General features: G+C 45.0%; 1 protein-coding gene across 1 annotated transcript; it reads left to right on the top strand.

Moving 5' to 3' along the window:
• Positions 1–10,667: 10,667 nt before the first annotated feature.
• On the top strand, positions 10,668–12,106 carry LOC103069617 (calcitonin receptor-stimulating peptide 1-like). The gene is made up of 3 exons (XM_007449627.1): positions 10,668–10,753; positions 11,511–11,648; positions 11,947–12,106. The coding sequence occupies exons 1-3, from the start codon at positions 10,668–10,670 to the stop codon at positions 12,104–12,106; spliced, it is 384 nt and encodes a 127-aa protein (XP_007449689.1).
• The last annotated feature ends 545 nt before the right edge of the window (positions 12,107–12,651 follow it).

Here is a 12,651-nt window from a genome sequence, read left to right as displayed (position 1 = left end):
GGCTGCTGAGCCTGTGTGTCCGGAGCCTGTGCTCTGCAACGGAAGAGGCCACAACAGTGAGAAGGCCCGAGACAACAAAAAAAAAAAAAAAAAAAAAAAAAATCATTATCTTGTACACCAGAAACTAAGCTAAAGTTGGGACTTCCCTGGAGGTCTAGTGGTTAAGACTCTGTGCTTCCAATGCAGGGGGCACACGTTCAATCCCTGGTCGGGGAACTAAGATCCCCGTGCCAAGTGGCATGGCACAAAAAAAAAAAAAGAAAGAAACTAAGCTAATGTTGTATGTCAACTATACCTGAATGAAAAGAAAAATCCTTAAAACATCTCTTAAAAAAAAACCCTCCTGCAAATTTACAGTTATCAAAACAGTGTGGTAGTGGCATAAGGACAGTCATATAGAGCAATCATTTAGAATAGTACAGCCCAGAAATAAACCTTTGTACATGAATGGCCAAATGATTTTTGACAAAGACATGAAGACCATTCAATGGGGAAAGGACAGTGTTTTCCACAAATGGTGCTGAGAAAACTGGATGTCCACATGCAAAAGAATGAAGTTGGAGCCTTTAATTAACACGGTGCAAAAAATTAATTCAAAATGGATCAAAGACCTAAATGTAAGACCTAAAGTGATCTACCTCTTAGAAGAAAACATAATACAAAAGTTTTGCAAGATTGGCAGTTATTTCTTGGATATGATACAAAAGGCATAGGTACTAAAAGAAAAAAGGGACAAATTTGAATTCATGAAAATTTAGAATTTTTTTTCATCAACAGAAATAATCATCAGGGTGAACTGGCAATCCATAGAATGGAAAAAGTATTTGTAAATCATGTATCTGATAAGGGAATATTATTCACAATATATGGAGAATTCCTAAACATCCACAACCAAAAACCAAACATTAATAATGGCCAAAGGAGGGAATTCCCTGGTGATCCAGCAGTTAATACTCTGTGCTCCCAATGCTGGAGGCCCGGGTTCGATCCCTGGTCAGGGAACTAGAGCCCTCAAGCCACAACTAAAGATCCTGTGTGCCGCAACTAAGACCTGGTACAGCCAAATAAATAAATAATAAAATAATGGCCAAAGGACGTGAGTAGACATTTCTCCAGAGTAGATATAGAAGTGGCAAATAAGCACATGAAAAAATGTACACTGTCACTAATCATTAAGGAAATGCAAACAGAAGTATAAGGAGATACCACTTAACACCTATTAGGATGGCTACTATTAAAAAATCAGACAATAACTGGGAATTCCCTGGTGGTCTAGTGGTTAGGATTCAGCGTTTTCACTGTTGTGTCCTGGTTTCAATCCCTGGTCAGGGAACTGAGATCCTCCAAGCCGTGCGGTGTGGCCAAAAACAAAAACAAAAACAGACTATAACAAACTTTGGCAAGAATATGGAGAAACTGTAACCCTTGCAACACTTTTGGTGCACAATGTAAATGTAAATGAATGTACAGCCACTGTATATGTATAGCCTGAACATAAAAAAGTACACTCATTGTGGAAAACAGTAGGCCAGTTCATAAAAAAAATTAAAAATAGAATTATCATTTGGTCCAGCATTTCTACTTCTGGGTATATACCCAAAAGGATTGAAAACAAGGTCTCAAAGAGATATTTGTACACTCATATATATAGCAGTACTATTCACAATAGCTAAACATGGAAGCTACCCGTGTCCATCAATTGATGAATGGATAAGCAAAATGTATATACATACAGTGGAATATTATTCAGCCTTAAAAAGGAAAGAAATTCTGACATATGCTACAAGAGGGATGAACCTTGAGGACCTCATGTTAGGTGAAAGAGGTCAATAAAACAAGACAAATACTGTATGATTCTACTTATATGAGGTACTTAAAGTACTCATAGTCATAGGGACAGAAAGTAGAATGGTGGTTGCCAGGAATGGAGAGTTATAGTGTAATGGGTATGAAGTTACAGTTATACAAAGTGAAAAGACCTATACAGGATGAAAAGCACTCCTAAATGCTTACGCAGGACTTGTTTGCTCTGTGTTTACATATAATTCTGACAAGCTTTATTTCTGTTCTCTTGAGTACAGATTAACTGAGCAGATGACCACAGAGACTCTTATTATGTTGCTTGACCAGTATTTACCAGGTCTCACTTAATCCCTATAGGCTCTTTGTTCCTATACCAGTATATTTAGTTCGGTTTTTGGGTTTTTTTGCTGTGTTGTTAGTTTTGCTGCACACCAAATGAAAATGCACGTGGGTAGACTGTTGCTAAATACAGTCACAATGACACCAGCAAGAAGGGATAGTTGACAACCTGATGGGAAGAAATGAAAGAGAATAAACATAAAATTATATAGATATTAGACATCAAAAAGAACTGACACCTTGATTATATCTACTCTGGGACTATTGGCCCTACACATCTTATAACCCCGAGAGCAGCACTGACTTTATGCTAGCACATTAAGTAATAATTTTATAATAGTGTCAACAGATCCTCAAGAAAGGATTTAAATTATATTCAGTTTATTCTTTCTAAGAAAGTAGAGGAGTATACAAAGCATTTTACTAGCTTTTCAAACAAGCTGATGTGATTTGGCACTTGAGGGGTAGGGGTGAGCTTTTGTTATAATGATGATTCCTAAGTGCCCGCTCCCTGCCAGGCAATGTGCCAGATGTTTAATATAAATTGTCATTAGTCCTTCTGGGCAATGAGCCTACATCATGACCAGGCAGGTATCTTCGAGGTTTGGGGAAGGCAGATTCATTCTGTTGGGGCTTAGGCAATTGATTTTATTTTGAGAATGAAACACTTACAGATTGCCTTCCTCTTAAGAAGGTAGAGGAGTGTGTATTGATTTTACTTAATTTATCTTATTGAGCTGATATAGTCAGATAAGCTTTTGTTATATAATAATAGACACCACTCTTAAGTACCTCCTTCGTGCCAAGCAATGTGTCTGGTGTTTAACATAATATATGTTATACATGTTGAGGAACTGTGGCTCAAAGAGATTATTATCTGCTTAAGGACATAAGTGAGTGGCAAAGGCAGGACTCAAATCCAGTTGTAAAAGACCCCAAAGTCATACTCTTCCCAACCCCAGGAGACTTCAGCTACAGAGGAAGTCCCCTCATGTGCACACTATGGTTCGCCAACAGAGCCCATAAAGGAGCTGTCTGTGTAAGGAGCTTCCTCATAGAGGGAGAAGATTCCTGTTTCTATCCCTTTTCTCCATGGATCACTGTTCTTACTCAGGGAGAGGAGAGCCATTCTGGATGGCTCTGAACCAAGGGAGAATTTGAGTCATCTCAGAGGAACCCACCCAGAGTAGCTCCTTGGTGTTACCTGCTGAGCCTGCCCACCCCTCAGAGTGCCCAGCCTGGCCCTGGTTTACCACACTCAGCATTTTCCCTGGCAGCTGAAGTCACCCTAGAAGTGGCCTCTGGATTTGGGAAGGAAACTCTCCTGGTACCTGCCTCAAAGAAGGTCCCTGTGTGGTTGGGAGGAGCACCCCAAGGGCAAGTCAACTCAGCTCTGTAGGAAAGTCAGCTAGGCCCTCTCATATTCAAGAACGAGAAGACAGGAAGCCCCCACGGATGTGGCATCCTCTTTGTTCCTGCTGCCATGAATGCCTTTCTCATTCTTTGTCTAAGCTAAAACTCCACTGGTCCCTGGTCCTAGACTCCTTAATGGCAGTTGCAAGGCTAGAGCTGCCTGTAGTTGGGGATTTCCCTTCCCCTGGTCAGTTGGCCAGGATAATATGCCTTCAGGTTAGGCTCTAGTTAAGTGGTGTCTCCTGAGGGCAGGCCTTCTTAGGAACATGGTGATTTGGTATATTTCCAAATGATTCCTTTCCCCTCCCTCTCTGGATGCACAAGGGGATTTTTCTCTGTTATCTATTGTGAGAACCAAGTGCAGCTTGTAGAGGCAAATCCCACCAGCGCATATTTCTCTCCTATGTACTGTGAGAAGCTGTTGAGCACCAGGACTTAAAATTCACACAACGGTAGGGGACTCCTTATGACTGGGTGCCCCCAGAGTTTTTAACTCTCAGAGTTGTCCACGCTGTGTCTCTAGCAGTTCTTCAGTTACAGTTCAGGTTTTCCTACCACAGCACTGGCTCTAGGCACTTGTTCCCACTGAGGTTTCCCCTTGTGATCTCTGCTCCAGTAAGCCATCACCCACTGCCTGTCTCCTCAGTCTTGGGGGCAGAGGTTTGCTTTGTATTCACGTTTCTTAAGGATTCCAGAAGAGTTGTTTTTCCAGTCTCTTCAGCTTTTTACTTGTTGTTAGGACAAAGTAGTGACTTCCAAGTTCCTTACATGCAGAACCCAGTCCAATGAATTTTCACTTGAAATTCTCCAGTGAATTGGACTGCTCTGAACTTCCCCCAGGCTGAGGAGAATGAATTATTGTAGCTGTTGTTGCTACTGCTGCTGAGGTTGTTACTGTTGTGATTTTGTTGGTGTTCAGTCTATTTCATACACAAATTGTACAGAATTAAAGGAGTAAGCCTTTAGGTGTAACCCTTTTAAATGCATGGAAATTCACAGAATTCTCAACCAATGTATATGAGGTGACAGATGTTCACTAAAATTATTGTGATAATCATTTCATGACATCTAAGTCAAATCATTATGCTGGACACCATACACTTCAACAGAGCTGTATGTTAATTATATTTCAATAAAACTGGAAAAATTTTGAAAAAAACAGAATTTCAACAAGATATGGGTCTCTGGCACACTCTGATAAATCATCTAAAAATTTTTCAATAAAAAAAGCACAAGATACGCGGCTGAAAAAACAATGAAATAATGCTACTCCCAGAAACATGGATGGACCTAGAGGTTATCATACCAAGTGAAGTAAGTCAAAAAGAGAAAGACTTACTTCACTTGGTAAAGTATCATATCATACCATATGATATCACTTATATGTGAAATCTAAAATATGACAGGGCCTCCCTGGTGGCGCAGTGGTTGAGAGTCCGCCTGCCGATGCAGGGGATACGGGTTCATGCCCCGGTCCGGGAGGATCCCACATGCCGCGGAGCGGCTGGGCCCGTGAGCCATGGGCGCTGAGCTTGCGCGTCCGGCAACGGGAGAGGCCACGACAGTGAGAGGCCCACATATCGCAAAAAAATAAAAAATAAAATAAAATAAAATAAAATAAAATAAAATATGACATAAGTGAACCTATCTATGAAACAGAAACAGACTCACAGACAAAGAGAACAGACTTGTGGTTGCCAAGGGGGAGGTGGGGTGGGGGTGGGATGGATTGGGAGTTTGGAGTTAGTAGATACAAACTATTATATACAGAATGGATAAACAACAAGGTCCTACCGTATAGCACATGGAACTATATTCAGTACCCTGTGTAAACCAATAACGGAAAAGAATATGACAAAGAATGTATTAATATGTATAACTGAATAACTGTGCTGTACAGTAGAAATTAACACAACATTGTAAATCAACTATACTTCAATTAAAATAAATTTTTAAAAAGATGTACATATAGTAGAAAATTACTCACCTATGAAAAAGAATGAAATAATGCCATTTGCAGCCACATGGATGGACCTATAGATTATTCAATTACCTGAGATAAACTGTAATGGAAAAGAAAACTTAAAAGAATATGTATATATATATATATATATATATATATATTACTGAATCACTGCTGCACAGAATAAATGAACACAGCATTGTAAATCAACTATACCTCAATTGAAAAAAGTTTTGAAACAAAGCACAGGAATCTAAGCTAAAAGTATGGAAATAAACACTGCAGTTAGAGTTTATCAGAATGTTGTAAAAAATGTTTTTCCAAACTAGATTGTTTCCACCTTTTAAACATTTTAAACTTTAAAACCTGATTTCCTAGTTTAAAAGTTATGAGGGACTTCCCTGGTGGCGCAGTGGTTAAGAATCCACCTACCAATGCAGGGAACACAGGTTCGAGCCCTGGTCCGGGAAGATCCCACATGCCGCGGAGCAACTAAGACCATGTGCCACACTACTGAGCCTGTACTCTAGAGCCCACGAGCCACAACTACTGAGCCCGGGTGCAACAACTACTGAGGCCCGTATGCGTAGAGCCCGTGCTCCGCAACAACAGAAGCCACTGCAATTAGAAGCCCGCGCACGACAAGGAAGAGTAGCCCCACTCGCCACAACCAGAGAAAGCCCATGTGCAGCAACAAAGACCCAATGCAACCAAAAATAAATAAATAAATTTATTTTTTAAAAAAGGTAATAAGACTGTACAATCAAGTGCCAAATAATCAGGCAACTATTTTTAAATCAATATTTTCCTTGGTAACTTTCTCAAGCTCAATTTCTGTTCAGTGCTTCAGTTAAAAGAAGCCTCAGGTAGGGCTGGATGCAACATAAGTAAGGTGCACGTGATAAGGTCTAAACTTTGAGTTCACTTGGTAAATCAGGGACGGGCTCAGAGGAATGGTTTTGAATCTCATACTAGAAGACTCTAGACGTCTGAAAGAACCTAGGGTTAACCTTCCTTTCTCTGTCTTGTTCCTGGAAATTTCCATGGGGAAAACAACTCTGCATGTCAAATAAAATGAGAAGAGTATCTCAAATGAGCTCACAATTTTGAAATCCTATTGAAAAGCTGCGCTACTTAGGTAGGTCCCGATTCTCTGCTGGCTGGGATTAGATTAGAGTCCTATAATAGCGGTGAAACTGGCTGGTAAATCTGCCACAGTAAATTATTTTCCATTATTTAACAAACATTGGGTGAGTGCCACCTGGTGTGCAACACATGCTGCTAAGTGCCAAAGATTTTTTTTTTTTACCTTGCCCCCAGCTCAGCACCAGGACTCCTTAGAAATTCAGAGTACTTGAGGGATGACTTCATGTCAGTCCCTCACTATCTGGGGAGACTTTTTCAAGAAAAGCTGAAATTGCTGGAGGCTATGTTAGCACCCTCTGGGTACAGACCCTGTAACCTGCCTCACACCGCTAGCCCTTTGTAGCCACCAAAGATTTCAGAAGGGGGACTGAATGTAGGCTTTGAAGGTTGAAGGCACACGTGGCAGCCAGGGGTAGAGTTCTGAGCCCACAAAGAGACATGGTTACAAATTCGGCTTCTAAAGTAGTCCTTTCTTAACCATTTTGTCATCACCATTGCACTGGTGAAAGCAATGGTTCTCTCAATAGGAAAAGGCAATTCCCCAGCACACGTACTTACAAATGATTTCAGAAGATTGATACGTCAGAAACCTCAGGTCTTGGAAGTCATGTCGGCAGAAGTGTTTTGCACCTGAGTTTTAATGCCTCGCCTACAACAGTCTTAAGTGGCAGAGCCCAATTTACATGCCGCACAGTATCTGCTTTGCCGCGTTCGCCAATTTATTCTTGCTACTGAGTTCCCTAACCCCGGTTTGGGTCTCAGCCCCCGATTTCTGCCTCGAGACTCCAAGATGCACTGAACCCGCGATCTGCCATCCTGAATCCTTCTCTTGCACATCTTGCCTTTCCCGGCTCCGCGCCCAATCGCACTTGCGCGCTTCCAACCGGTTATTCCATTCCCCGGATCCCCTACCGCCCTGCCTGAGGAGAGCCAGTTTCAGATATCCAGTTCCCTGCCCCAAGGTTTTATTCGCTTGCATCAGTGCCACCGCTGCGGTTAAGAAGCAGAACATTGGAATAAGGGCATCTTGGAAGTTAGGTGTCCTGAGCCTGGAGACCACCAACCTGCAAGGGGAAGAGATGTGCCGCGAGGCAGCCGCCGTGTCGAACAAAACACTGAAGCTTCTAGACACTGAGGTCTGGGGCGTGGACCTGTGGCTCGGGTCACCTCGTGGCTCGTTTCGGCTAGTTTCTGTTCCGCCTGAGGAAACCAGCTACCTGGGATCCGTGTTTTATTCCAGCGCCCCGCGATGCCGCCGCAGTGCTTGCCACGCTGGAGGGTCTGTACAGGCTGCTTGGATCTTGCGCCATGTGCTCAAACCCAGCGATACTGCGGACAGTGAGAAGCTTCGTTTTCTGCATTCTATCTGCTGGGGACGGCAAGTCAGCACCTCAGACCTTCCTGGAAGGTTTAGAGCGGGAGCTCCGACAGAGAGATGCAGAAACGTGCTGGGCAGGGTGTAGGAGGGTCGAGGTGCTGGGTAATTGGGCTTTACAGAGCACGCTTACTGAGAGTCGGTGCAGGTTTCGTGGATGCAGATCCTAATCATGCCGCTCTGTGCATACTTAGGGGGGAATGAGCACATCACCTGGATGCTGCCGAGCGCCAGTGTCATTTTGTGAGTGCCTGTGGTTTGGGAGTGGGCACATATTTGGAGAAAGTACCGAGTTTGTGTGTGTGCAGAGTATGACTGAAGTGAGAGCGAGGATTGCACTCCGCTGGACTCTTCAGCACCATCAAGCTTGGCGGGCTTTCTAGCAGAGGACTGAACTGCGGTAGACGTGGGTGCAGGGCTGGAATCACAGGTCACTGGAACATCTTGGCAAACAGCAGCCGGAAGCAAGGGGCAGCTGGGCAAATGGTTCGAGAAGGAGGCTGAACTTTAGGTGATGAATGGCAGGGGAGAAGGCGTGGGGCGAGGTCCGCTTGGAAGCATTTAGCCTTGCACTTCCCTGCTCAGGCCCAGCAGGGCATCCAGCCCCTCCCTAACCCACATGATGGACCAACCAGCATGACTCCAGGCAGCTGCACAGGGTGCTGATTGGGAATATGGATTGCGATCCCACAGAATCCCCTATGAACTTCCCTGGTAAGCACTTCTAGATCCCCACCGGGCAGATAACAGGTACACACTTAGTAATGATAACATTCCTTCAAGATGAGAATATGACCCCCATTTCAAAGATAAGTATACTGAGGCACTAGAAATTACTAGCCCACGATGTTTCCACCTGGAAAAGGCACAGCTGCAACAGAGTTCCAGCGCGACAAACTTTTGATCCTCTGTGTGTGATACCCACAAGCCCTGCCCTCCTGTGTGTGATTCCAGCTGCCTGAATCAGACCCCCTCCTTGGGCACAGAATCATCAACTCTACTGTGCATTAACCCTCGAAGCTGCACTTGCACGGAGGTCTGCGGTCAGACCTAGGCGAGACAGGGTTCCTTGTAATGCTGGACTCTGCCCGACAAGATCGCACAGCTGGGGATGGAGTGGGACACGTGCGTGTTCAAACCCCGCGAAACCGAACAGGTGAAGTTAACCATGACGTCAAACTGTCCCCAAATTCCTACTCACTTTTCCTGTGTTTTTCGTTGGTCCTCACTAACCCCCCCACATCCCCCTCCCGCCCCCGCCATCAATGACCTCAATGCAAATACAAGTGGGGTGGTCCTTCTGGATGCTCCAGGTTCTGGACGCAAGTGATGACACAATCCTTCTGGGGCTCAGATCCTTCCTCTCATTGGTTGCCCAGAGCTCCTGGACCACCCCAGACCCAGAGCAGCGGGAATAAGAGCAGCTGCTGGTGTTGGGAGGCATCAAACGCACTGCCCAGCTCGAGTGTCACTGCCACTTCTGCCACAGTGCCATCGCCTGAAGCCCAAGCTACTGCCACTGCTCCCTCCTCTGCTCCAAGCCACCTGGTTCCTGCTGTCAGGTAAGCCCGGAGATTCCTGCTTAGCTGGGATTCTGTTTTTCTCTCTCTCCCCTCTCTTCCTTCTCTCTCTCCATTACTTTTTCTTAGCTGATCTCTTCCAGTCTCAAAGGCTCTGTCCACTTCTGTCTAGGTCATTTCACACAAACTGCATTACTCTGCAATGCATCCCAGGCTCCTTCCACAGGTAACACTGGATGGTCTCAGTTCACTCACTCCCTGCTTCACTCTCCCCGCGCTGAGGAGGGCTCCAGTTTCCTTTCCCGAAGCACACGTGCTTAGGTCAGTTTGGGATGCTGGAGCTCCCCTGGCACTGCGAGCAGATCTGGACGCAGGAATAGTTTTGTGCAGATGGTGCTCTCACGGATCACGTCTTGTGCCTAGCGGACCGCGGGAAATGCTTCGGAACCCGGGCCAGCGCAAGCGGGAGGCAAATAGGTGCAGTGACTGAGGGGCAGGCAGCCATTAAACGCAAGCCCCCTTTGAGGGTTCTGGGAACTTTTTTCCCAGTTTAAGTCCTGGGTTTCAATTTGAGACCCTTCCAGCTTGATTCTTACAGGGCACTCTTTACCAAAGTGTGCAGCAGCTGAGCAGTAGAATGTGGTTCTTCAGTTTCTCAGGGATTCCAACCGCAGAAATTTGTCGTCGGTAATCCCCTCCCCCCTCCATGTATGTGCAAAAGCCCGGCACCAGGAGGACAGCTCTGGGTTGCACAGTGGGAAAAGCTGTAGTGACAGGTACTCAGACTCTGTCCTCCAGGAGTCCTGGCCAACAGGTTGTATGTGAGACTGAGTGGAGTGATGGGGCGGGGGCTATGGACTGAGACCTCCTCACCCAGTTATCCCACTAGGTTTCTTTGCTAAACCAAGCATGCTGCAGCCTTACTGGATCTTCCAGCAGTCCACTTGGCTGAGGAGGAAACGATGGTGAAGCGGAATGACATGTCCAGCCTGAAGCCAGGACGCCAGGGAGTTAGGGGCAGAGGCAGGAGCAGAGCCTGTGTCTGTGGGCTCATGGAATTTGTTATTCTCCAGGTGCTGATGTTATTCTTCCCTTGCAGAGAGTCGTCATGGGCTTCTGGCATTTCCCCCCCTTCCTGGTCCTCAGCATCCTGTTCTTGTACCAGGCAGGCGTGCTCTACTCAGCGCCATTCAGGTGAGACAGCCCTGCCAGGAGCGCTCCCACCTCCCTCTGTCCCTCGATCATAAAATTCTGTTCTCAGTTGTGCTGTGCTGAATCTGGCTCTTGGTGGTGTTGTGGGTGGGGGGGTGGTGCTGGTGGTAATGTATGAATGTAAACGTGTATATAAGTTTGTCATAAACTGTTTATGAGACAAAGATGTGTAGCACACAGTGTACAAACACACGTAAGATATACAGTACTTGTTATTGTAAATTTCATATAACATTGCTTTTTACCAAATATTTGTATCTTTAGCAAACCTATTTACTAATTTAACCACAATTTGAGAAACAGATTGCATCCTATCTTCTAACCTCTTTGTCAACAAATTTGTTATTAAATCTGATATGTTACCTATACATCTAATTTCTCACCCTCAAATTACATTAAAGTGAAATGATTTTCAGATTCAAACTATCATTATCATTTAATTTTTAATAATGGCTGTATTTAGCACTAAGTTCATAAAATTCTTGAAAATCTAACCATCAGCTTTCACAAGCCTATGTGATCCACTTGGAGCAAACCACTTCTTTTAGGTCACATCAGAGCCTAAATTCTGGTGAAGCAGAATTTTTGGATGGATACTGACCTCATGCTCTGTCCATAGAGAGCTGGGGCAGCCACATCCTTAGGGGAAGTTGCAGAAACCAGGAAACCTGGCTGCTTATCCTGGGGAGGGGGTAATCAGGGCCTCAAAGCCTGTATCGGGCTTGCTTCCCCTCCCTAGGTTGGCTTTTGATAGTCATTTTGATCCTGCTACACTCAATGAGGAGGAATTGCGCCTCCTACTGGCTGCAATGGTGAATGACTATGAGCAGATGAGGGCCCGTCAGCTGGAGAAGGAGCGGAAGACAGAGGGCTCCAGGTGAGGCTCCCTGCCCCACCCAGCACAGGGCACCCGCTCCCTCCTTCATGCCCAGGAAAGCATATCCCAGAGCCACCTTTGGGTTTTCTGACACCCCTGGAAATGTGTATGGGGAGTGATTGTGGCATTTTCCCTAATGGCCTATGATTTTCTGCTGTGATGACTGTTTCTAGCAGAAGTACTTAAGGTTTATTGGTGCCTCTGAGAGCAGTAATTTTCCATGATGATACTGTGGGGCAGCACCTGCACTCAAGCTCTCACTAACAGGCTTTTTCTTTTTCTCCATCCTGCAAATCAGCATCACTGCCCAGAAGAGAGCCTGCAACACTGCAACCTGCATGACCCATCGGTTGGCAGGCTTGCTGAGCAGATCTGGGAGCATGGTGAAGAGCAACTTGTTGCCCACCAAGATGGGCTTCAAAATCTTTGGTGGGCGTCGCAGGAACTTTTGGATCTGAGCAGCGAAATGATTCTAGGAAGAAGGTGACTGCCCTTTGTACTGTCAGGTGGGAGGATAAATGACTGGGTATTGCAGGGGCGCAGTCCATACTCTAATCCTCCGTGGGTTCACATGGGTGAAAAATCCACAGGGGAAGGCACCCACACCAGTGTCTGGAGAAAGAACAGAGAGTCCCAACAGCTGAAACCCCCAGAACTTGGATTCATTTCTCTCTGTTTTTCCAGTTTCTCCCTGTGCCACTGAGATCCTTCAGGAAGTATAGATCCTATTTATTTAAAACACAGTTCCCTGGGTTATAATTGTGATTATCCTAGCATTTGAGTTTGAAAGGTAATTACCCTATCCTTTTGGAGCATACTCTACAGTGTCATATACATCTGAATTCAGAGTATAGACTTGGGTTCAAATCCTGTGTCTGTCCTCTACTAATTATACGACATGGGCTAGACCCTCTCTGAGCCTCAGCTTCCACATCTAACTTGAAGGGAACAATAGTATCATCAGTATAAAAAGTAATCAGGATAATACATGACAAGAGCCTCT

The sequence above is a fragment of the Lipotes vexillifer genome, unplaced genomic scaffold, assembly GCF_000442215.2.
Source record: "Lipotes vexillifer unplaced genomic scaffold, Lipotes_vexillifer_v1.1 scaffold2124, whole genome shotgun sequence".
In the NCBI taxonomy this organism is placed as follows: Eukaryota; Metazoa; Chordata; class Mammalia; order Artiodactyla; family Lipotidae; genus Lipotes; species Lipotes vexillifer.
Note: the sequence above shows the minus strand (reverse complement) of the source record. Positions and strands in the feature narration are given on the sequence as shown.